At 41.4% G+C, this 27,297-nt stretch overlaps 1 protein-coding gene across 3 annotated transcripts in view; it reads left to right on the forward strand.

The window, feature by feature from the left end:
• The window catches only part of USH2A (usherin), a 742,577-nt gene that overhangs the window by 682,866 nt on the left and 32,414 nt on the right, over nt 1-27,297 (forward strand). For all 3 annotated transcript variants that reach the window (XM_045455771.1, XM_045455772.1, XM_045455773.1), the window contains exons 62-64: nt 2,436-2,663; nt 7,145-8,661; nt 11,398-11,719. In XM_045455771.1, coding sequence (XP_045311727.1) covers nt 2,436-2,663; nt 7,145-8,661; nt 11,398-11,719 — 2,067 coding nt within the window. The remainder of the gene's footprint in view (nt 1-2,435; nt 2,664-7,144; nt 8,662-11,397; nt 11,720-27,297) is intronic.

Genomic DNA, 27,297 nt, shown 5'->3' on the forward strand with positions numbered 1-27,297 from the left:
TATAATGAAATCAGTTTTGTTATTTTTTTAATGGTTGCCTGGAGTGTGTTGGATGACTGAATGCCGGTTGTTAATCATTAAGTACTCATGTTACCAAAAGTGTTTGATAGTATTGCCATCTAGGGGCTGAATGGAATTCTCAGCCCTGAAATAAACTGTAATTGAGCAGGTGCTGCTATTGACAATATACATATGTTTTTGCTTTATAGCCCACATGCTTTTCATGTTTCTTATGACAAAAGCTATCTCTAAATGTCCCCCAACAGCCTACCTTTTTTATATATAATCTGTTAGAGGTGATTACTATTTGCTTTGGAGCTTATGCTTTTTTGGCATCTATTACTGAATATTCTGAACAAAGAGTTTTTCTTTTTTGCATTATTAATCTTGCCCATGTTTGCCCTATTTCTACAGAAAAGGAATCATTTATCAGAAAAGAATGTTTGTAATCGGGACTTGTAGCATCTTCAGATTTAATATTCATTATGGACATTCTAGTTCTGTGCTATATTTATCTAAAAGACCAATCCAATGTTGTGGAGAAATAAGTTTTAAATATTTATGATCTAACTTTTAATATTTTAAAAAAGAGAAATTAGTATTTCTATAAAATTTGTTTCAGAGTCTGGTCGCTTAACAAATGTTTAAATATTAAAAGATTTCAAGAGGTTAGCATGTAATATCATAATGGGACTTATTGAGAGAGGAAAATTAACTTACAAGTTTTTGATAAATACAGGCAATTATATTTTCTTGCTTGTGTTTAACACATAAGAAGAGACATTAAACAGTTGAAACTTATAACCAAGAATGTGAGGAAAGGGTGTCAAAAATTATCTCTATGATGTTTTGGTTTTGCGTAACAAGGTTTTTGGAAAATATTTCAGTTCAATTTTACTAACTTGTTTTAGATTCAAAATTATATTTGGGTGTCTCAAAATTAAGGAGAATTTCCATTCACATAACTTCATTCGATGCTTTTGGTACCTATTCTTAGAACTAATTTCCTCTTCCCCACCTCACATTCTTCCTTCTGTGCCCAGCAACAAGAGAGGAAAGGACAATTGAAAGCTATCTGTCATATTTAAACATCTAACAAACTGAACCTGATCTCACACACCATTAAGTGTGAATATCCCATTTAACTAGTCAACACTTCCTCATGATTATTCACATTCAATGAGTGTTGTACAAAACAGAAAGTCCTGTGTGTGTTTTGGGGGGCGGGGGTGTCTCTGGGTATGTGTGTCTGTGTGTCTCTGGGTATCTGTGTGTGTGTGTGTGTGTGTGTGTGTGTGTGTGTCTGGGTGCATGTGTGTGTGTTTACCCATAGACACATTACTGGTCCACTTGCAGTCATAGTTGCTATCTGTAAACAGACATATCCATCTGGCCCAGATGTAGAAAGAGCACCCTGGGCTCTCTCAAACATGAAGACTTTTAGTTCCAGTTTTTAGTGATGTAAAATATGTTAAATGTTCTCCCCAAGCAGAAAAAAAAAAAAAAAAAAAAAAACTAATTCTACTATCCTTTTTTTTCCTTTTAAATCAACAAAAACCAAGTTCTCAAAGCCTAACTAACAATTACTTTTGGTAAGTTTTATAGTTTTAGTCATGGTGTTTTTAACAAATGAGAATATCTTCACATATTTATCACTAGTAGACTTCTCTAAGGTGTTTGTTCATTTATAGTTCAGGTAGCTTGTTGTTTTTGTTTTCTTGTGTTTGTTTTATTGCATTTGTAAAATATAAATATGCACCAAGAGAATGCAAGAGGGAGATTGGGGAGGTATAAACAAATAGTATAAGAGATTAATGAAAAAAAATTAGGACTGTCTCAGTTAACTCTCCAAACCCTTAGGATTATCCCATTCTTTGTCCTGCAACCCGGTGCCACGGGTATCCATTGTGAGATGGATACAGCACTGACCTGAAGCATTATAGATTTTTTTTAATGTTTATTTATTTTTGAAAAAGAGAGAGACAGAGGATGAGCAGGGGAGGGGAAGAGAGAGAGGAGACACAGAATCTGAAGCAGGCTCCAGGCTCTGAGCTGTCAGCACAGAGCCCGACGCGGGGCTCATACCTACAAACCTCAAGATCACAACCTGAGCCGAAGTTGGACGCTTAACCAACTGAGCCACCCAGGCGCCCCAAGACTCTTTCTTTATGTTATATATCACATCCTTTGGGTTGCCAGCTCTGTAAAGGCAAGGATCCTATTTGATCTATACATTGCAAATGTCTGAAATCACACATTAGATACTACATGCAGGTGGGAAGAACAAGAAAAAAACCCACATTGTTTTCTTAAAAATTCAAAACTCTGTTGTGATGTTTGTGCTGCCATTGCTCATGTACCTTGGTCAGAGAATGACCTCCCAGCAATTATTAGCAGTCCCTAAAAGAAAACTAACCTGTTAACTTTCATTACAGGGTACAAGCCATCAAGCCCACCTGTTTGGGTTAGAACCATTCACACCATATCACATTGGAATTGTGGCCACAAACCAGGCAGGAGAAGTTTCAAGCCCTTGGACTATGGTTCACACCCTAGAATCTTCCCCAAGTGGACTGAGCAACTTCACAGTGGAACAGCAAGAGAACGGCCGAGCACTGTTGCTACAGTGGTCAGAGCCTGTAAAAACCAATGGTGTGATTAAGGTAACGTCTACCCTGAATATGAAGGCATGTTTGGTGTTCTCCAGATAAATAGATGAGCCCTGACATGCCATCATGTCACTGTGGGAAAACACCCTTCACAGTCGGTTTAATTCTCCTTGATCGCTCCTCCAGGCACTTAATCATAGATCAGAGAAAACTGGCTCCCGTGTGTTATGCTTGCTATGAACCCAACACTGAGCTAAGTGCACTCTGTGGATTATCTCATTTAATTTTCACATCAACACTACCAGGTAGCTACCACTAAACTTCATGAGGCATAATAAAGGCTAAATAATTGCCCAAGCCCACATTGCAAACGACTGAATTGCAATTTGAAGTCAGGAAGTCACGCTAAAACTGAACCCTAAATGATTGTTCTTACTGCCTCCTGAATTACCCTGCCCAGTTATTTACTCAAGACTTGCCTAACTTACACTGTGAGCAGAGCTCACTAAGCAGAGGACAGGAAGCCCTACATGTCTGCTGACTCCCCCACCTCCATACATAACCATGAGGAGTCATCTTATTAATGTCATAGATGTCTCACGTTTCACTGGTCTATGAGCACAAAGAAAGTTGCATTTCCATTATCAGACTGCATTTAGATACTTTGAATAATCACCCTTGTGAAAGCCAGCCTTCGTCTCCCTCTCTAATGTTCCTCTCCAACGGTAGGGGGACTTACCTGTCAGTCTGTTACTGCCTCTAGTCTTGGACCAGCAGTTAGGCCCTCATCACCTACCTTCTGCAGAATTTCCCAGCCTGCAGCTGCTCTAGACCCTCTGCCTTCCTTTACCACTCCCTCTCAAGATGGCAAAGTGTCCCCTGTTAATTCCACACAGAACAGTTAAAGACTAAGCTGTAACTTTGCTGAAAGCTTCTCTAAAAACCCCGTAAGGAAGATGACAGCAGATACTACCTACAGCAAAAACTTAGAACTGTCATGCGAGCTCACAGGCTCAGGCCCATGCTCGTGAGCCTCCATGTAACAGCCTTGCTGCTTAGCCCAATGGCCGCCTCTCAGCTGAGTGCCAGGCCTGCCACAGGCAGCAGAAGTAGGCTGCTTTCTACAAGCCTGCTACATGTGACAGAGCCTGACTTCCCCTACTCTAGTACAGGAGGCTGAACCCGGAGGATCCGTGGTCTTAAAATCCAAGCCAGAACCCTAAGATTTCATCAGAGAAAAGAATCTCTCTTTTCACACTCATCAAAGTACCTCCCTTTGTGAGTGTTTGTTTCCCATTCTGGTGTCTGCCTTTTCCTGGCATGATTGACAATAGGAATATCTACTCCTTTATCTTCATTTCCATTTCACCAAATATTTATTGAGCTTCTACTAAGTACCAGGCATTTATTCAGGAGTGAACAAAACAGGCAAGATCCCTGCTATCACACATCTTACCTGTGTGTGTGTGTGTGTGTGTGTGTGTGTGTGTGCATGAATGGTGGGGGTACAGAGAGGCAAACAAAAAGCTAGTACACAAATAAACAAGAGAATTTCAGAGCAGAATGAATACTATAAAGAAAATTAAATAGAATAATATAATTATGCCTGCTCAGGCTATTTTAGAATGGATGATCATTTGAATTGAGTTGACATTTGAGCTGAGCCCTGAATGACAAGACCGAGTCAGTCATGTGAAGATATGAGAGCAAAATGTTTCAGACAAAGTGAACAGCAAATGCAAGGCCTGAAGCCAGGAATGAACTTGGTGTGTTCAAATGAAGGGAAGAAAGCCACTGTGGTTGAAGCATTGGGAGGGAGAGAAAGATGAGATTGGCAGATTGGTAGGAGGTGGACTGTGCCCAACCTTGTGGGCTGTGATGAGTTTGGAATTTATTCTAAGTGCAATGAAAAATTACTGGAGGGTTCAGGCAAAGGAGTAGCATAATCTAATTCATGTTTTTCAAAATCACTCTGGCTGCTATGTAGAAAATGGACTCTAAGAAGACCAGTTGAGTTTAGGAGATACTAAAAACTCAGGGTAGAATGAGTGGGTGCTGTGAGGGTACAGGACATGGGTGGAGTGGAGATACATCCAGAAAGCAAAGTTCACAAGATCTGTTAATGGACTGGATGTAAAACATGAATGAAAAGGGATAGTCCAGGCCCTGAGTCCTTGACTGGGTAAGTGGAAATTCTACAGGTTTGAAGGGGTAAGTAGGCAGTTGGAGGTAGAAATCTAGAATTCTCGAGGCAGTTCTTCACAAACATAAATATACCTATATTTATAGGCATTTATAGTATATGGGTGGTGTGTAAATCCATGTGCCTGGAGGAAATCAGGCATAAGAGAATATAACTAAAGGTGATGAGAGACTAGGCTCAGGCTCTGGGGAATACAAAAATTTGGAGGTCTAGAGGAGGAAGTGGGGCCAGCAAAGAACATTGAGAAGGGGCAGGTGAGGTAGAAGGAAAAGTAGATGAGTGGGGCATCTCAAAACTGTGGAGAGAGTCTGTTGAATGCTGTTGAGAGATCAAGTGGAATGAGGGCAGAGAAGTCACGCTGGATCAGGAAATGACGTAATCATTTTGACCTTGACAAGGAGATCAAGTGGTGACATGAGAAACCTGGTTGGGATGGCCTGAGGAGAAAATGGGAAGAGAAGGAATTGAGGATAAACAACTCTTTAAAGAAGTATAGGGGGAAAGCAGAGAAACTGGGCAGTAGCTGGCGGACTATAGTGTCAAGAAGTTTTATTTAAAAATCAATGAAAGATACTAGAGTACATTTAAACACTAATGGAAATAGCCCAGTAGAGGGAGATCAATCGGTGATGCAAGAGATAATGAGAATGATGGCAGGAGTGAGAGCTGTAGGAAGGGGGAGATATGGGATCCAGGGCTCAGGTGGGCCACACAGGGGCAGAGATACTTCATCCATAGAATGAGGAAGAAGGGTGAACAGTGTAAGTCTAGATCCACATGGATACGGTGACGATCATATATAACATGAGAATATTCCTTTCTGACTGCTTCTGTTTTCCCAATCAAATATAGGGTTCTGTCAACAGCCACCTGTGAGACAGGGAAGAGGGTGTTGGCAGGTATTGGGGAAAAGAGAAGATATGAAAGCATCACTTTGGAAAATGAAAGAGCAAACATACAGAGGAATAGAACAGGACTACAAGTGGGAATCACCCACTTAACATTTATAGTAAGAAATTTAAAGTGAGACCAGTCAGCATATCTGAGTGTTTTCTCCCAAACCCAGAGAGAAGCTAAGGTACAGAGGGAAAGCTAAATTTAATACTAGATAGAGATTTGCTAGGTGAATATGAAGGGGCTCAGTGACTCATAGAGGCTTTCAATTTGATTATGGAAGCTGAGCTTTCTTCAGAAAATATACTATTTCTCTTCCCTCAGGGGTGTGAGCTTGCACTAGGACCCCAACTAGAAAAAAAAATCACACTGAAATATGGGAGTCCAACATAAACAGATTTCCAAAAGTCTAGGCTATTTCATCTCAAATAACATTACAGTATATCAACAGTCCAGTCGAAGTTAAGTTTCCCCGTGAGAATGTTTCAAACTAGATTTGCCTCCCAAGAGATTCAGATATACGTCCCAGCCCCACTTGAGGGAGGCCACCCTAGGGAGTCACCACCATCCCCAAGAATGTATCGTATCTCTCAGGTGCACTGAGGCTGGAAGAGGGTAGGAAATCACTATACAAAAACATCTATATTCAAGTTGAGTTACTTCCCATCTTTCCCAAAGAACAATGAATAATATGGAATGAAAATTTGCTCTACATTTATAATGAGTGCTCAGAGGATTTTGCCCAACAAAAGAACACTTTGCTCCAAAAGGAGCAGTCAATTCTTCCAAGGCATGCGAGAGAATACGGGGAGGGGGAGAGAGGGGTTCTCCACCTTCTACTCATCAAAGTCTGCATCTACATTTGTGTGTATATGTATAACATACACATGTATATATGTGCATGTATGTGTGCCCACACACGGATACACAGACATCTTCAGGCTTGGCACCCTGGTACAATTAATTAAGCATTATAATTCCATTTCCCAGTAAATGCCGTAGGAGACAATGTAGATAGTTCTTACTTACCGCACTCAGAATGAGACCCAAAGTGCTTGTCATCTATAAAACAGTGTATTTGAATACTGTTCCTTTTTAAAAAACAAAAATAAGAGGAAACCCCATGAGCACTTTTTAAGCCAAAGAATCAGCTTCAATAGTCCTTAGCTTTTAGATATGTGCTTACATGATATCCAACGTTTAAAAAAAAAAGGCAAAGAAAACTATTGTTCCTCTTTTTATGGACTTTCTGTGGACTTTTTGTGTTACAGTAACTGGAAAAGAGCACATTCCCAAAACTAATATCAGAATGCTTCATCTGGATTGGGATCATCAAAAGGAAAAATTGGAGGGTGAGAAGGGTAAAAGGGAAAAAATAGCTACACCAAGAAATCATAGGCTACACATTATTTTCCCTCTGCTTCTCTTCTTCCTGCAGACATACAACGTCTTCAGTGAGGGTATCCTCGAGTACGCGGGCCTGAATCGTGAGTTTCTCTTTCGACGCCTGGACCCTTTCACTCTCTACACACTGACCCTGGAGGCCTGCACCAGGGCTGGGTGTACACACTCAGTGCCCCAGCCTCTGTGGACAGATGAAGCTCCTCCCCACTCTCAGCTGGCTCCTACCATCCAGTCCGTGGGACCCGCAAGCATTGAGCTGAGCTGGTCTGAGCCTATACACCCAAATGGAAAGATAATTCGCTATGAAGTGATTCGCAGGTGCTTTGAGGGAAAAGCTTGGGGAAATCAGACAATCGAGGCCAATGAGGAAATTGTTTTCACGGAATATAATACAGGAAGGAACACATTTATGTATACTGACACTGGTTTACAACCATGGACGCGGTGTGAATATAAAATCCACACTTGGAATTCAGCGGGTCACACCTGGAGCTCTTGGAGTGTGGTAAAGACAATGCAGGCGCCCCCAGAAGGCATCTCTCCCCCTGAAATAGCCTATGCATCTACGAATCCCCCAAAACTGCTGATTTCCTGGATCCCGCCAGAACAGCCTAATGGTATTATCCAGTCGTATAAACTTCAAAGGAATGGAGTGCTCTATCCTTTCAGCTTTGATGCTGTGACTTTCAATTATACCGATGAAGAGCTGCTTCCGTTCTCCACATACAGTTATGCGGTCATCGCCTGTTCAAGTGGAGGCTGCTCCTCGAGCAAACCCACCAGCATTACAACCCTCGAGGCAGCTCCAGCCGGGGTCAGCCCTCCAGCTCTCTGGGTCATCAGTGCTACCCAAATAAATGTATCGTGGTCACCGCCATCAATTCAAAATGGAAAGATCACTAAATATTTGCTGAGATTGGACGGGAAGGAGTACCTTGCTGGGCAGAGCCTGTCCCTGCTGGTTTCCCACCTGCAGCCTTATACTCAGTATGATTTCTCCCTGGTGGCCTGCACAAAAGGAGGTTGTACAGCTAGCGCATCAAAATCTGCCTGGACAATGGAGGCCCCACCGCAGAACATGGACCCTCCAAAACTGCAAGTCACAGGCTCAGAGTCAATAGAGATCACCTGGAAACCTCCTAGAAACTCAAATGGCCAGATCAGAAGTTATGAACTTAGACGGGATGGAACCATTGTCTACACTGGCCTGGAAACGCGCTATCATGATTTCACTCTCACCCCAGGTGTGGAGTATGGCTACACAGTGGCCGCCAACAACAGCCAAGGAGGGGTTTTGAGTCCACTCGTCAAAGACAGAACCAGCCCCTCAGCGCCTTCAGGGATAGAACCCCCAAAATTGAAGGCTAAGGGCCCGGAAGAGATTTCAGTCAACTGGGATGCTCCAGTGAGGACAAATGGCGATATTATCAACTACACCCTCTTTCTCCGAGAGCTCTTTGATAAAGAAACAAAAACCATACACATAAACACAACTCATAATTCTTTTGACACACAGTCACTCGTAGTAGACCAGCTGAAGCCATTTCACAGGTAGGTAGTCGACTCCGGGTTTCCTAAGAGCAACACTGTCCTTTCTATGGTGTAAGCCCTTGAACAGTGTAAATGAAAACTCTAAAACAAGATGTAGGATGTCCCCAACCCCTGATCATGTAAGCACTGACAGTGGACTAGCAACATCCTCATCCGGCCAAAGCTTGTTTGCATAACTTCTAGAGAGCAAAATGCTTGCAGGTGGTATCTTGAGAGTCCGTTTTTTTCAGAAATGTTTGCAATTCACCACAATGTCTGGGACAAGTGATACGGAGATGGGACCCCTTCCCTGAGTATAGACCCTCCTGAAAACACACAGGCCCCTAGACAGTTCTGAGAGCCCAAATGGGGTTATCTGACCCAGGCTGTGAAAACAATTGGGTATTATTTTAAAGATCAAAACGGCGCCAGTGAGAGTTATTACCAGCCAGAGTTGGACTGACCCAAATTTTGTTTTGGGGAGAGCCTTTTCTACGGAATCTAGCACTTGTGCCAGGGATAATGAGACTCATGTGACTCTATACCCTCATCCCCTTAGGGTTTCCCCAGCTCTGATCTCATGACTTCCGAGGACGGTGCCACTTTGCCAGCTCATGTGTCTCACTGATCCTACTCTGGGCTCTCTGACGTGCATGGATGTGTGTCTCTCTGTACACGAAGGAACCTTCCCACTGGCCCTTTTCCTATAGCTTAAAGAATTACTTGGCATTTTTCCCCATCACATTTTAAGTAACTTACATCCCCAAGGAGAAGAGTAATAAAAGACATTTTATGCTTAAAATTTAGTAAAATGAACAGAACCACTTAAAAAAAATTAAAGGCTGAAAGAGTGTTGATTTCCAACCACCACTGCTAAAATTCAGCTATTATTGTAATCTACTGATGTGTAGATTAGATCCCTCCTATAATTATCTCTGATATATAGTGCTGTTTAAATGAAACATTCATGGTCTTATGCATCTACTCATGACAATTATTTAAGGTCGCATTAAATATTAAACAGTAATTAAAACTTCCGTAGGTATCTTTCATAGCTAATCCACATGCTGTGTGAGTTGCCTTTTATCTGACTCTGATTCAGGGCATTAAAGAGACCCAGGTTAGCTGCACAGCTATACATTTTATTCTGACTTCTTTTTTACCTGACTGGTACCTGCAAGTTTTAAAAATCGTATCAAGTTGCTCCCCTTTGAAACTCTTACTCAAAAAGATTTCTAGAGAAGAATGAAGTTTCCAGAGGTGAGAGGAGCACTTCTCACAGGCTGGGGAGGGGGAAAAAAGCTTGATAGCCTCATAAGCCTAACGATGATATTTAAGGGGATAAGAGATGTCCTCTTTACTCTCCACTCTAATTGAAGATGTAAGTGACAGTAAATGACTTAAAACAGCCTCTCACTTGTAGATCAAGTTGGACTTCATGTAGTTTGTGGTTTTTCTAGCAGCTTAATGTCTACTGAATACTGCAAATTAGCGTGTCCTCCTGGGCACCTCCAGCTGATCAGTAGGAAGAAGGAGCCTGGGAATCCTCTAAGTAGCAAAAGGCACATGAGCCAGAATTTTAAAACTGCCACAGATAATCTGGAAAATGATCCATGTGTGGACAATTGACTTCACTGAATTGTTTTGGAGTCAGATCTGCCATATGCACCCACGAACTGATGTGCCCATAAACCAGTAGTCTCATCACGGTGGAGATAAGCATGGGAGGAGCAGACAGGAAGGAGAAGCAGAAAGCGGGAATGAAAGATGTCACAAGAGAAGGAAAAAGAACTGTAATGGAAAAGGGAAAGTGGGAAAAAGGAGAGGGAAGGAGAAATAGAAAAAAAGCAAGGAAGAGAACAGAAAGCAGTGGTAAGAGGAGAGAAAGCAGAAAAGAGAAGAGGAAAAGGTAGGAAACAAAGATGGAAAGAAAGGTGGCTGTGGCTTGAGGGAAAACCAAGGATGTCGTAAAATCAGCAGGGCATGGGAACAGAGGGAAAAAAGCACTTACGTGCAGCCATAGGCACTTAATACTAACAAAAGCCCCTCTTGTTGGAAAGGGAAAGTCCCAGCTATGTAAATAGAACTTTCTAGGCAGCAGCAGACCAACTACGAGGCAAAACATAATTGATTGGTTGAGTTTAACTGGATGGTGATAAGGTGTCTCCATGATTGATAATCTAGCGTGTAGCTGGGTTAACTTTGGCCCCAAAAGGTCTTTCTGTGGTGTAAGAGAGCCTGTTTTAAGATGTCAGGTATCAGGTGAGGGGATTTATTACCACGGAGACTTTAACTCCATGATGTTCCTTCATGACCTGGAAACATTCCTGGGGAATCATTCAGCCCCAGCTGCAGATGTAGAAGAAGCCCAAGGCTACTGAAAACTGGTTCATACCCCCCAAGATGCACATTCGTCATCACTGTGTTAAGTAATTCTGCAGCGTACCAGAATTTTTTTTATGTTGGAGAGAATCTTGAAAGTTCATTTATTCCTTACATTTCTGTTTAGGGAAGAATTGTGCCCACCCCTTTCCGGACAGATGAGAATCTGTTTTAGTTTGGAAAGCCAGGATGATTTAACATGTTCTAAAATTTTCATGGAAATAGAACTTTGTCGTTCTTTAAAAAGGCTAGCTGTAGATAAGAATAAACATGAACTTAGTTGTCTTTTTCTCTTCGAAAAACAGTCTTTTAAAGATCCTTTCCGTGAAAATCTATTTTGCCAATAATGGGCAGTTTCTGCCTTGTGTCCTGAAGGTATGAAGTACGAATTCAAGCCTGCACCATGCTGGGGTGTGCATCAAGTGACTGGACATCCACACAGACCCCTGAGGTCGCACCCCAGGTGCAACCGCCTCCACATGTCGAGGTACGGATGGCACCAGGGGGGTTCCAGCCCATGGTTTCCCTTTTATGGACAGGACCGCTTCAGCCAAATGGAAACGTTTTACATTATGAGTTGTACAGAAGACAAATAGCAACTCAGCCCGGAAAATCGAATCCAGTGCTAACCTATAACGGAAGCTCAACCTCTTTCATGGACTTTGAACTGTCGCCTTTCACAGAATATGAGTATCAGGTAAGAAATGTGTATTATCACCAATCCACACTGAGATTGTAGGCGCACGTCAGCACCTGCCTGTAAAAATAACTTGCAATATGAAAAGCCACTTAAAGAGACATGGAGCTTAAGGAATTTAATAAGGTCCTTTAAAAATTTGTAAGCAGTAAATGAGGGGGGAAAGACTACATTCATTTGCCTTCTTCATTTCCTTGGTTCTTGATCCATGTGATATGTGATTGTTATTCCTATGTAAATTTCAGGTGAAGTATTTGCATTTCTTATTAATGAAGTAATTTCTACCATTAAGCTTCCCTCTGTCAGTATTGCCTTGGCAGGAAACACTCCTTGTTAAAAAATCACTTTGGAAGTAACTCATTCATTGTACCAAGATAAAGCAAAACCCAGTGGCAAGTACCTTCACCCTCTGTGATCAAGAAAGATGTGGAATGTTGAGGAATGTCTAGAGGAAAACAGCTAACCTGCTCATGGGGACGAATCAAGTTTTGTATGAGAGCAGCCCAAAAAGTCGGACTTTGCATATCCCTAAAAAGTTGAGAATTAAGAAAAATATTCGGAAAGCGTTTTGAAATCTATAGAGGACTTCTGTTAGGTTTACTTTGTCTTGCTACCAGAGTGCTTTTGATCCCTCTTATGATAGCACCCCACTTCCCTGGGGGGATGATCCCCCCCCACCCCTTGCCCAGGTTTGGTGGGAGTATCATTCCCTGAATGTGTCAAGCTGTCTCCTAACCAAGTGATGGGCACCGGGGCCATGCTCAGCCCCTCAGATTCGTCTGGGGCTTGATCCTCAGCATGGTGACTCACAATTTTAAAAGGCAGAGGTGAGAAGTCCTGATAAAATATCCCCAATCTCAATCCAAAAGCTTTTCTTTTTTATCCCTGCGATTTGCAGGCTCGATCATTCAACTGTTCTTTTAATTCCAGATTCTCCCAAGAAACTCCCTTTTGCTTAAGTCAGAATCATTTTCTCACTTGGAGTCCGAAGCTCGCTGGTTGATACAAGCTGCAAGCACTCAGTGCCAGGCACAATGCCAAATGCAAGTTTTTAAAAGAGGAAACTGAGCCTTGAATAGCTTACCATACCCAGAAGTAATAAAATCACTAAGTCACTAGAAATATGTGGAGCAAATCAGTGAGGATAGTAATTAGAGGTAATATTTTAGTGTGAGGAGAGTGTATTTTTGGCCAATAATGTATGAGATTAGTTACCCAATGAACTTAGTGAACACTGAAAATGTAAGTAGATTCTTGAATGCTTTGGAGACATACACGGGTATATATCCCTAATCCCTTGTTTTCATTTCCAAATCTAAAACTCGCTTAAAAATGAGAGTTTTTTCCTAGGTTTGGCACAACTCATTTGGCAGCAAAACTCAGTCTGAACAAACTTGAGACTGTTTGCAGCATTTATCCTATCTAATGTGAATATTTATATGTTTGCTACAGAAATATTGTGTTTCATTACCAGATCATTCTGAGGATATTACAAAATATGCAATATATGTATTGTATTACCTTTCCAAAATCTGAAAAAAAAAAAAATTTAAAAACACATCAGGCCCCAAGGGTTTAGGGTGAGGATTATGGTTTATATTATGAAGGAACAAAATACCTAGTGATACCACAGTTGGAAACAGCCAGAGTCTCTGTGGCTGGCCATCCTTTTGTTCTTTTCTCTATATCTTTACTAAAAAGTGTCAAGTTATCAAGACTCTTTTATTCTCAATTCTCTAGTCTCCTTTATAAATAAAAGCACACTTTTATGACAGAGCTGAATGGAATCAGCATGAAATCTTCAGCCTCTAATTAGACGAAACTAAATATCCCATTGTGGGGCACCTGGCATCTGACTCTTAATTTCAGCTAAGTCATGATCTCACAGTTCATGGGATCGAGCCCCATGTCGGGCTACAGGCTGGCAGGGCAGAGCCTGCCTGGGATCCTCTCTCTCCCTTTCTCTCTGCCCCTCCTCTATTCATGCTCTCTCCTTCTCTCTCTCTTTCTCACTCTCTCAAAATAAATAAACATAAACCAAAACCAAAACAAAAACAAAAAACAACCCATAGAAACTGAAAGTAAACCAGTGATTATAGCTTCTTTGACATTATGTTGTGGCATCGGGTTCAATAACTGGCCTCGTGATCCATAGAAGTCTTATGCCAGGTTTTTAAGGAATGGTAAATCCAATGCATGTATCTTAGCTCTCGTGAGTTTTCTTAACAGGACAGGACCTAAGGATAAGCAGGAGCCAAGGGACCCACAGTTCAGAGAAAAGTGGACCTCAGACTATGCTGTTCCTTTTGTAACCGTTCCTGTCAGCTCTGTGTCATGTTCCTCCTCCTTACCCTTTCCACCCAAATGGGTGCATTTCATTGGTTTTTCATAACAAACTGGTCTCAAATTTGCATTTACTAGCTAATCCTACCTTGTTACAACATAAGGATAGAGAGCGGGAGGGTAAAATCTAGACTATCTGCCCCAAACTCAGTCCTCACAGGAAATATTTTGAAAAATATAGATTAAATGCTGGACTAAATGAACTAAAATATTGGATTTACTTAGCCTGTGTAACTGCTGAGTCTATATAGACCCTGAGTAATCTCACAGAAGCTATTTAGGATGTAATGTACTACAAGAATTGATTTCCCTTTTACAAAAGAACGTTTTGCCATTGAGATGAATTTGCATTGCTCTCAAATTTGTCTGAGGGTTACTTCATCTGCAAGCTGCCTTTCAGAAAACACCTTCATTGTCCTAGAGACATCAGTTCACCCAACATCTGTCAATGATTTGACCCTTCTGCAGAGGATTGTATTTGTGAGGTGATTTGTATTGGTATGGTATAAAACCAAAGAACTGAGAAACTGCCCAGAGATATGGACTTACTCATCAACAGGGTGGTGATGGTCTGTAATTGGGTAGGTAACCTTCCACTTGGTATACCAGGAGGGTGTCTGATGCCATTGCCCATCCTCCTATATGACCCTACACCATTGTACTCTTTTCTGTTTTGGTATCTGAAAAAATTTATTATGTGGGAAAAACAAGACAGCACTGACTAGAATAAATTCACCAATCAGTTGACCAGTGTTTGAGTTCTGGTAGAAAAGAATATAGAATGGATGAGTTTTGATGGACAGAAGGGACAGAAACTATGTTCTTACTTAGAGAAAGGGGATTCCCTCACTCCAGGAAACTCTGAAGAGTGAGAACCAGCCAATGTCACCTACCTTACAACAATTCACATAACCAGCTTGATAACTGTTGCATTTGAAGGTGGGCAAAAGTCATGTGATATTACAGGCACTTTCTAAGTTTTCAGTGATACTTCAATATTGAACATCTTAAAGAAGTGGTTCCCAGTGTTTCTAGTACAAAAGGATCACCCAAGAAGCATGTTCAAAGTGCAGATTCTAAGGGGTTAGGGTGGGGATTTCCAGAATTTGTATTTTTAACAAGCAGCTTAGATGGCCCACAACTCTTTTTTTTTTTTTTTTTTTTTTGAGAGAGAGAGAGAAATACTACCCCAGAGGGTACAGCATTGTTGCTATGCTACTTAAGCTGGATTTTCAAGTGGTGATTTCCTAATTCAGTGGCTCTGAGCCCTGACTGCACATTAGAATCACCTGGGGAACTTTAACCACCTTCCCGATGCCCTGGCCCCATCCGTCTGTAGTTCTGATTCTGAGATGCGTCCAGGCATCAGTGCGTTTCAAAAGGTCCCCAGGTGATTCTAATGTGCAGCCAGGGCTGAGAATCATAGTCCTAAACCATCATAAACCGATTGCCTAAATAAGTGAAGCCAGCTCTCCACAAGTGCCGAATTTACGTGATGATAATTGATGACCAACCTATTTACCTCGGTCTATCATGGTCATCTTGGTCTATCCATGACTTTCCCAAACAAGAGTCCTACTGTTGTGGTATGAAGCCGGAAAGGGGGAAGAATATATTATCTGCAAAGTTCATGTTTCAATTAATCATATAATTTCTTTTACTCTTGCTCATGGGTTTTGTTTGATTTTTGTTGTTTTACTTTGTTTTGTTTCTCATTTGGGAGACCTGGTCTTTGGTAGTAAGAGTTAGAACATTCAGCACCTTTAAAATGGCATTTTCCTAATTTGATTCATTTCAATACAGCTTCCAGAGATTCTGAAGGATCAGCTTTAATAAAAACTGTAAGATCTGAAATATAAATCATAGAAATTTGGAAGTGGTTTTTTCTATGTCACAAGATGGATGGGGTGTCTTTGCAGAACCACACAGCACAGAGTCTCTTTAGAGAACAAGCATTCTCACTGAATTTCAAATACAATTTAGTTTACCAAAACCTAACTCTCAAAAACTCTGTAAAATGTGTGATTCATACATAAATGAAATGCTTCTTTACTGAACAAAATTCTTCAATGCACAGACCTTTTCCTTGAATGAAGATTACAGGCTTCCTGTTCCACGGAATATTTACGAACGCAAAGTGATACTTTTCACGGGCAATACTCATTTCTGTCTTCAACTTTTTCAAATTAGGCTGTACTGACATATATGGTATAAACCTCCACATTCTGTGTGGGGAAGCTCTTAATTGTTCAGCAAGCAAATTAAGACGGTAGTCTCTGCACAGGCTTTGGAGAGGGACCCGTGTGTGAGTCTACTCCATAAGCAGCTTCAGTTTTGACCTGCGGGGAGTGAGCTGAGGCCAATGAGCAGCTCCCGGTAATTGTGCATTCATATTCATACTCTCGCTTAAGGCAATGACTCACCATGGATTTGCTAGGGCCTGCCATGGCTCCCCCTTTCACCGAATCATGCTGTCAGTGACTTAATTAGTTTTCCTGAAACTTCCCCACTTTGACAGCTTTTTGCAATAAGCACCTACACTCACACGATCTCCAAGGCCTCCGGTGCCTCGTAACTGGGTGACTGAGAAGTGACAGGTCAGCCTCAGAGGAAACTCTATGACTCACTAAGTGTGGGTCTGATAGGGCCGGTGCTGAGGAAGGCCACACGGGATGGCAGGCTGCTGTTTTCTAACAGACCGACCCTGGCTCCAAAAAATTCTGTCTAAAAATTTATGCCGAAGAGGATGGAAGGGCTGAGAAGGAGACATACTAGGGGACTCTCACTGTTCCTACCAGAAACATCTGTCTGAAGACTGCAGGGGAGGCTAGTGAGGCCCTCTCTGTGCACCCCCACAAGGTGCAGGTGACAGCTGGAAGGAAGACAGGGGAGGCAGCTAGTGAGGCCCTCTCTTTGCACTCCCACAAGGTGTGGGTGACACCTGGAAGGGAGGACAGAAAGGACAGCAGCTTCTAGCCCTTCTCTATTTCTGGATCCTGGAGCAAATTAACCTTTCCCAGTGATTTTCCCCTGAGTTAAAATAATAATTATAATTTTTATTTTAGAGAGAGACAGAGTGAGCTCAAGCAGAGGAAAGGTGCAGAAGAGAGGGAGAAACAGAGACAGAGACAGAGACAGAGACAGAGACAGAGACAGAGAGAGAATCCCAAGCAGGCTCCATGCCCAGTAAAGAGCCCCACAGGGACCTCAATCCCATGACCCTGGGATCTTGACTTCAGCCAATATCAAGAGTTGAGCGTTCATCTGACTGAACCACCCAGGCACCCCTCCCCTATGTTTAATAGTTCTCCCCAGTTCTAAATTCTAGCAGCCTAAGAGGGGGGAATTTATAACCATACACTTTAAAAACTCCAAATCAAATTTTATCTTCTTTTGATTTAATCTATAGTTAGTAAGGACAGAATATATTCTGATCCTAAACAATTTCATTTTCTAATAGTGTTTAAGTTGTATCAAAGCAAGTGCTTTCATGAGACCAGCTTCAGACAATCAATAGTTGTATGGTTCTCTGCCACCAAAATGAACATGTGGAAACATCAGTAGAGGTGAGGTGTTTCCTAATGAAACCCAATGTATTTCTTTACTAGTAAATGTATTTAATAAATTATAAATATATTATAAAATATAAATGTAAATAAATAACAATTTATTTCACTTACCGCATATAAGAGTCCCATTAGGTTCTTGAGAAAACTTACATCATCATTAATGTATCTTGATTATTTTACTACAAGTGATAGAAAGCCAACTTTAACTTAAACATAAAGATATTATTTCTTTTCACCCATTTGGGAAAGGGACCAAAGAAATTCCTTGAAACCAAGAGTAAGGTGCAAACACCAGACCTCCACAGGGGCTTGGGGTACAGAACTCAAAGCTGTCAGATTCGTTCCTTCTCTTCTCCCCGCTTCTCAAATTGTCTCCTTTTGGCCTCATCCCACACCAGACTCTCTCTGGGCATTGGAGAAAATCACCCTTGACACTGTCTGATTCAAACCTTCTTTATGCCTTGGTTTCTTTGTCCTTAAAATGTTGGTTGGAACAGCACTGAACTCATGAACTTGCTTTGGGATTGAACAAGTTGATAAATGGATGTGTCTCATACATAGGAACTACTCACCCAATACAATTATGATAGCTATTAGTATTATTGCCCTCCCACCTCAGAGTAGAAAGAGGACTTCTCTTTCTCAGTATGCATAAGTCAACCAAGAGCCAGACTTCCACTGACCCCCTAGCGCCATATGCCTTCCTGTGACCAAGAATGGAGGACTTTGATCAAATAGGCCTAGTCATAGGGCCCCTCTCTTACAGCCAGGGCTTTATGAATACGTGGGAAACACTCTCAGCCAGAAACAAAGGCTTTCCCAGCACACTGCACACACCCACCATGCTACTGTAAAATAGTTACAATTCCCAGGCTCTTCCCCATTAGAAGCTCATAGCCATTCTGTTTTCCAGATCAAGAAATTGAGTGAAAATAACACAGCTTGGACAAGATACTTAATTTCCCATAGTCTCACTTTAAAAAAACAAAATGGGTATGTTAGGAGAACTAAGAGATCTTATATACCTAGCGGGATGACTGCTACATCTCCCCACTCTACCCTCAGCCCCTACTATTTAAAAGTAGAAGATACTTTCTTCTAAGACAGAAAAGAGCCAGGTTAAAAAAAAAAGAAAAAAAAATCTTATGTCTCTATCAGTGAGTCATTAATGAATTGCTAGAATAAAAAATCTCTAACCAAGAGCACAATTGGCTCTGAAGGTGTGATGCCCCTTCAGTGAAGTGGTCCAATCTTCTTTGTCCTTGCCACTTCTCTTCTCAGGACAAGAATACCTTACCCACATACCCATGACTAAGATTCCATCCAACTTTGAGTCTGAGTCTACACTTCTGTGACTAGCTATGCGATTCGGATGGCTCATTTTCTGTTGCTATCACCTTTATCCTATCGTGTTCCTAAGCATTTTCCATACCACTTTTAGAGAAAACTTATTGAGCATGTTTTCTGTTTGGTTTTGGACTTGCATTTAATTAGGTATTAATCTCACTAACGTATTTCTGACCAGCATGGAGGCTTTTGTTTGGTTAGTCTTTCCCACAAGAACTAAGCTGCTTCCACCCCCAGCTCCCACAGCTCAAGGTATTAAATGATTTATTGATATTGTCTGTCTCAAACAGTGAATTCGTTCTAAAACTTTAGCGCTGAAGTGCTATAGCTCAGACTGAAGGCCATCAGGACACTTCCATGAATAAAAGTCTGAATTCTGCCACGAGACCAGGGACCGTGTCATTTTTTGCCATCCGGCTTTTGGTTCCAGCTGGAGATCATTTCTACCTACGTGTGTGTGAGCACACTCAGGAGCATGCTCTAGTTCACATGTGTGCATGTCTTTTTGTTCTTTTTCTCTCTCATGGCATCCCTTAGGACTCTATTCTTAAGCTCGATTGTTGGCAATCTTTCCGTTGCCTTTGAGACAAGTTATTCATCTGAGGTTGTGTTGGTTCTCACCCTCATGCTGATGCAATTCAGATGTATATTTCACTTAAGCCAATATTGATCCTCGTATCTTTGTGTTGGAAGCTTGTTTGCTGGACATGAAATGTTCAATGCGACCAAATTTTCTCCTACTGAAGGCAGAAAATGTGTAATTTCAACCACCCCATGGCTTTTCACTGACAGTTCCTGTTCAGTGTGAAAATCAAGGCTCCCCACATTCATCTGAAGTGTAGGTTCTGTAAAAATATCCAGGAAAGGATGAGACCTGTTTTACTTTATCCTGTTACTTGAATACATAATAATGTATTATTAAGCACCTGCCGTGTTCAAAATGGATGTCTAGTTACTAGGACTGGGGCAGGAGGGTAGAAACCATGAACTCTGTTCCTCAGGAGCTTATCATTTAGTTGGTAAGACAAACACACCCATAAATAATGTATCCATAAAAATATAGGGATGGGGGCGCCTGGGTGGCTCAGTGACTTAAGAGTCTGACTCTTGATTTTGGCTCAGGTCGTAATCTCACGATTCTTGAGATTGAGCTCCACATCAGGCTCTGCACGGACAGCACAGAGCCCGCTTGGAGTTCTCTCTCTCCCTCTCTCTCTGCCCTCCCTCACACTCTCTCTTTTTCTCTCTCAAAATAAATGAATAAACATTTAAAAATGTATATACAGCTCTTAATATAAGCTATGAAGAGAGATATTTGAAAGATCTGAGTGGTGGTGCAGCAGAAAGAGGGAGAAACCAAGAATGCCTTATCTTCAGGACAGCACAATTTCCACACCAAAGTCTCATGGCCCCTCCGATCCCACTCACTGGCCAGACAGGCTCGAGGAGCACAGGTGGTACTTGACTGAAATCATTCCATGCGGACATGAGGAGGCACTATTCCTCTATTTCTTCAGTCTCTCAAAAAATTATTTCCAATCTCTCCATGCTCATTATGATCAAATGCCAATCTCAGCCCACCCGTTGTTATTGGTGCCTGTGTCAGACTTGGAAATGTTTTCCCCGGTGTCAGGATCTCAGCAGGAAACAGATGGCATACTCAAAGGGGCCTTTGAAGAGAATTAAATGAAAAGGCTATTTATGGAGGTGTAGGCAGGATTAAGAGAATCAACAAGGGATGTTAAAGTACCCAGGGACTAGCAAAAGCCAGAAGCTATTACCTTCTAGGCCTAAGGGGAAGAAGCTGTTCCCGGAACCCAGCAAATGCTATAGCCAGTGAGGCGGGGCTGCCCCCGTAGAAACTGAGATCATAGAGAAAGAGTGCAGGCTTGCCAAACCGGGATGCCAAAGACAGGGATCAGGAGAAATTAAAAAACTGAACTCTCTCCTTCCTTTGGTCAAATCCGACTGGAAAGAAGCCAGAGAGAGGAGAAGATCCCTAAGGCAGTCTGCAGAGTCACTCCCCAGCGCACAGAGCAGGGCAGACAATGGATCTGGAGGCAATTTAGCATATCCCCCATTCTTCAGATTGGTGCTGCTTCTCACTCAATATGTGACGAAGAATCCTTTCCAGGCTAGAGGATCACCTGGCAACCTTTGGCTCGCCACTCCATGATTATTGATAAAACACTAAGTAAATCTGAAGGCTTAAGGAGGATTGCACTTAAGTACTTGGACTGATGGTATATTTCCATTAAATTCTAAATAAATGTCTTGGTCTATATGAAGCAATCAAATCTACAGGTAGAAACCAAGACGTTAAGACGCTTCAGTAAATCACATGCCTTCAATTGAAATCTTTAAGACGATGGTTGAGACTCTCTCTTGTGAATTGATTTATCTATCTGCTGATGGATCTGATCATTACTGAGATGCCTAAAAGCATCTTGGAAACTGTGCAGTTCTCTCCTTGATGCCTATGGCATGTTTGTAATGGGAACCGGAGATAAAATTCTTTTCTCTGAAGAATCCAGTGAATTGCCCCATTGTTTCCTTTTGCTTAGATTCGGGGATGCTTTTAAGAAATTTTAATTGATAATAACGCAAAGTAGAGAATGCTATCCAATAAGCAAATTTTTATCTCCGAACAATATTTCTCAAAAGCCAGGCTTTCATTTGCTCTAACCCTCAACAGTTTAGAAAAGAGAAGTACCTGGAAAAAGACACACAGATGCAGCCTGAGCTCATAATGCTATGAAGTGTTTTCAGATCTATGGTTGATCCACCCTGGCTAAATGGAACCCAGAAGTGAGTTACAGAATTGCTACTTAGTCCCACTTTCTCTTCCAAGTCATTGAGTCCCTCTTTCCTAAATTTTCACACAAAGAATATAAGAACCATTAATGTTTTTAGTGCTTGCTATGTGCTATGTTAAGAACTTTACATGTATTAACTCATAACAACCATTTGAAATAAAGGCTATTACTAATAAGAACATTTAGAAATCTGATGCATTGTGTGATTAGTTACCATGCCCCAAGGTATAGTAGGTAAGTCGAAGAACTTGAATTTGAACTTGAGATTCAGGTTCCAAAGACTGTGTCCCTAAACTCATCCCATTGTTGCTCCAAACTGCATTTGTAAACAGCTCTGGGGCTTTCAAAATCTTGATATTTATAAATGTACTTACCACCAACCCATTCCTTGGAACCCTATAAAAACATTCTTGCACATCAATCTCAGTAGTCCTGTGAGATAGATATTGCTCATGCTTCGGTATAATCAGGAGTCTGAAGGACCATGCAAGTTACCTAGAAACATGACAGAGTCAGAACTCAGACCCAAGTCCGGTAATTGTTCTGCTGATCCGCAGCTTCTTCAAGTCACCCCCATCAGGGGCATGAACTCATGACCTTGCAAAGATAAACTGACTCAGATTGTAATCTGGGCTGCAGGATTCACTGGCTCTGTAGTCTCAGCAAGGAATTTAAAACCTCTAAGCCTGGAGCGCCTGGGTGGCTCAGTCTGTTAAGTGTCTGACTTTGGTTCAGGTCATGATCTTCTGGTTTGTGAGTTTGAGCCCCACATCGGGCTCTGTGCTGACAGCTCAGAGCCTGGACCCTGCTTCAAGTTCTGTGTCTCCCTCTCTCTGTGTCCCTCCCATGCCCCTGTTCACTCTCTCTCTCTCAAAAATAAAGAAAAACTAAAACTTTTTTTTAAATAAATAAAACCTCTAAGCCTTTGTTTCCTTACCCATAAAATTGGGTGAAAGGATCTACCTTAGTAGGCTGGCTATAAACTTTGAACAAGTTAATTTAAAGGCCAGGGCATTGTCACTCACACGGAAAATTAAAATTTAATAGACAAATTCATAAAAAGTAATCAATACTCCGTTATTGCTATAAAATGTAAATCAAATAAAGTCAGATCCCTGCTGGGAATGCTCCCTTGGCTTCGCATAGAACGCAAACTCCTCCTGGGTTCAACGGGTGCTTTTATTTATCCGCTTTCCTCATCTCATTGCTCTCTGGCTCTCACTCACTAAGCCCGGCCACACCAACCTTCTAGAGAATCCAGCCTCAGGGACTTTGCACTTGATCTTTTGCCCAGAGTGTTTTCCCTTCCTTCCCATGGTGACATCCTTCTTGCCATTAGCATCCCAGCTTGATTATCTTCTCCCGAGAGCCCCTCCTGGTGCTATTCTCCGCTATATTGTTATAGCTTATATAATTTATTCTATAGGTTGTTTCCTTTCTAGCACATAATACCTGTTCCTATTGTGTTTGTGTACTTGCTGCCTTTCCCCACCAAGATGTCGACTCCAACCGTGTTCACTGTTGTATCCCTAACTCCTAGAACAGTGTTTGGCACATAGAATGGCTCAATCAATATCTGCTGGATTAATGGATGCTTAAGTTATCTCACCCAGTTAACTAGACTGTTATTACCAAAAACGTGATTCCCAATTGGTGAACGTATTCCCAATTGTGCAGAACGTATATGTTTCCAATGTTATATCAGTAGGGCATGGTTATTATTTTAGTTAACATACTGGAATTTCACTACCTTTACACACATTTGGAGCAGTACGGAAAGTATGTGAATAGCGTTTGCCTCTAACATGCGATAGTGTTAAGACGTGATAAGTGGCAGCCGGGCTGGACACTACGACATTTGTGGTAATTCCCACCATCTCTCTTTGCGGCTGCTCTCCGCAGAAACGGCCAGTCTCTGAAACTGCGGGGCTCTACAACAGTTCCAGAGCAGGGAAGATGTGCCCAGGTCTTCCTTCCATGGCCTTATGTAGGAAAAGGTCAGGAGCTTGAGCTTTTACCGCACATACCTATCTCGGAAACCCGGCCTTACCACTTCCAAGTTGCAGAAACTTTTCTGTGCCTCCGTTTCCTCATGCAAAACAGTGATAATAATAATACTCACTCGATAGGATTGTTGGGAGGATGAAATAAAGCAGCATATATAATACAATTCTAAAAGTGCAGGTGCTCAGTGAACCCATTAATTACTTTTATGTGTCCTCCGTGAGAGCTGGACAAAACTGGGTTCCTATCTTCTCTCAGGGAGAACAGATAGAAGCAGTAAAAAGTAGTGTGTGATAAATTCCAAATTCTCCTTCTTATTACTAAAATCAAACTGAGGCTAATTTTAGGATTTCCCACTATCACTGAAGCCAGTTTTCCATCCCCCGTGTTCATATTTATTGGGTGGCTCCAAAGGACAAGGCAGTATGCTAAGCAGCAGCAACAGAAAGCACCCCTTTCTAGCAAGGAAAATGTCTTATAATTTCTTTAGTAGCTTCACATCTCTGAATTTCAAAAGTAGCAGTGGAAAGGAAGACAGTGTCTTGTGGCACCCTTGCTCCCCTGGGTCCCAGAATTCAATTAAAATCATGTTCCATCTTGCCTGATCCAAAGTGTTTTAGATGAAAGGATCCTGGAATGCAGAGACAATATCTGTAAAAGTATAACTATAATGTAGCCGGTAACGTCTCATGCAAACAGAGATGCTGAAAAAGTCCATTTGATGATGAAAGAAAATCAGATAGATAGAGAGTTAAATAGATAGCTACACGGAGCTTTCCAGCAAGCTGTTCCTTTATGACTATAGCCTGCAGGACTGCTTGTGAAATAAAATAATCGTGTAATCATGGAATTTCAGATTTATTGCCTTCTTTTTTTCGCCACGAGTCTCTCTAACCACAGTTCTGGCAAAGCCCATTTTGGCACATTGCTATTCAAACATATTCAAAACCCACGACAGGCTACCCTTTAAAAAGGCATTAGTGTAAGTGCCCTGGGAAAATAGACTCCAAGGTTGTAGATGAATTGATATGATTTCCTTGATTGTATCTTTTTATTTATGAGGCATAATTTATGAGCAGTAGAGAACAAACTGCAATGAGTGATGACTCACTACAGCCAAAGTCATAAATCAGAAGCAGTGAAGGAAGTGGTGGTTTTGATCGAATCTATTGAATTAGCCGTTGGTTTAGCCAATACAGGTGTTGGAAAGACCTTTTTAATATCTATTTGTCTCCCTCATGGGAATATGATCACAATCTCATTACATGCCCCTAGGAAACAAATAATTTAATTGTTTGTCTGTTAACATGCAACCTATTTACTCAACTTATTAATTACTGGCATGGCCATTCATGTCAGGTTTTTGTTTTATTTCTGATATGAATTGTCACAAAGATATATTCATACTCTCTAGTTTTATAAAGAATGATGTTGCTTCCCTAGTGCTGTTCAATAGGAATATATCATCACTAGTGTTGAAATGCTTTTGTTTTATCAAAAATGGTCATTAGTCCACAAGAAGCATGTTACAGGATATCACAGAAGTTGCAGAGAACTCAAAAATCCCTCCATATCTGAGTCCTTTGAGAGCAGCAGTTATAATACATCTCTAGCAATACAACTAAGCAGCCTGGAAAAAGAGCAGAATCTCAAATTGCTCTGAGGGCTAGGACGGTCACTGTCACTTACACGAGGAGTCAACAGATTAGAAGTTCTTTGTGAAAGATCACTGGCTGAATATGGTTATCTCTGCCTTCCATTTTTGTAGGGAAGTTGATAGTGAATACAAGAACGAATCGACATCGAGTCGGTGCTAACAGTATCGTCAATATCACTAAGCTGTTCTCTTGGCTTTCACAACACTTGTAGCATGCTGGTCTCTTAGCCAAAAGAATCATAAAATACTTTTACAATTAAGGAAAGTCCTTATGATATGATAAAGGAAAAACACATCAGGAAATCCCTGGAGATTGACACTAAGAATTTCTCTTTGCATAAAGACTATACTTGGAGGAGCGACTGGGTGGCTCAGTCGGTTGAGCATCCGTCTTTGGTGCAGGTTATGATCTCATGGTCCGTGGGTTCAAGCCCTGTGTCATGCTCACTGATGTCAGCGCAGACCCACTTCGGATCCTCTGTCCCTCTCTCTCTCTCTGCCTCCCCCCTCGTGCTCTTTCTCTCAGAAATAACATTAAAGAAAAAGACTAGGAAAATATCAGTCTAAAGAATGTTACTTCAGAAAGCTATGAACCATTGGGTAAGACAAAGCACTAAGATGAAAATGACTTTACAGTTAAGTATAGAAATAAGGCTGAAGAATAACTAGCACTATAATGTAAGCACCCAACAGGCTACCACTCTGGGGAAATTTCAGATCTATCTTGCCTTTCCCTTGTCCTCTGCAGAGTCATGGCCCCTTCTCTGTCTCTTTTACAAAAATTATTACAAACGCTTCTGTTCACAGATTCTTCCCTCCCTTCTGGAATCAAACTAAAGGAATAATGTGTTGAGAGGAATTGGGAGCATTTAGAATAATATTCATCTGGGCTGAAGGGAAAAATAGATCCAACAAGCTCCAGAAATATCGGGGTTTCAAGAAATGTACACCTGGATTGAAAACTAGGTAGCAAATGTTCCTTCTCGAAAGCTAATGAACTCTGGTTCTGTTTGAAACCATGACCGCTGTAATAAACTCTGTAATGATGATTGCAGCTGTAACATATTCAAACAGATACATGCTTCATGCTTTTTTGAATGGCTGAAGGTAATGACAACAGAAATGCAAAGTACATTTCTAAACTGACTTCAATGAATAGAAGTTTAAGAATGCATGTAGTGCCGGGGCGCCTGGGTGGCTCAGCCAGTTAAGCATCTGACTTTGGCTCAGGTCATGATCTTGTGGTTCATGAGTTCGAGCCCTGCATCAGGCTCTGTGCTGACAGCTCAGAGACTGAAGCCCACTTCAGGTTCTGTGTCTCCCTCTCTCTCTGCCCCTCCCCTGCTCATGCTCTGTCTCACTCTCTCGCAAAAATAAATCAACAACAACAACAAAAGAATGTATATAGCATCTTCATATATATTCCTGGTTCTGTAAAGAATAGCCATCTGTGTTTCTCAAACAAGACTGGGCACAAGAATCACATTGGAAATGTGTCGAAAAGGCAGGTTCCAAGGTCCTTTCACCACAAACACTAATATAGGTACTCCAAAATGATTTTGATGATCACAGCCCAGGAACACATTTTGACAAAGACTTCTCTGATGGAAGATTTCTAGGAGGCAGTTTTAAATAGATGATTAAACCCATCGTTTCCACAGTAATGGGATCTTGGCAATATGGTGGCAGATGTTGACCCTTTAGGTAACTGAAATTTTTTGAGGCAAAATACAGTCATTAGTACTGGTTGAGGGGAGTAAATAAAAGAACAATTTCATTTCTTTAATGAATACTAACATAAAGATGGTAATAGTAACTAGTTAGGTTTTTTAAATTAGATTG

This window comes from Leopardus geoffroyi, chromosome C3, assembly GCF_018350155.1.
Source record: "Leopardus geoffroyi isolate Oge1 chromosome C3, O.geoffroyi_Oge1_pat1.0, whole genome shotgun sequence".
Taxonomy (NCBI): Eukaryota; Metazoa; Chordata; class Mammalia; order Carnivora; family Felidae; genus Leopardus; species Leopardus geoffroyi.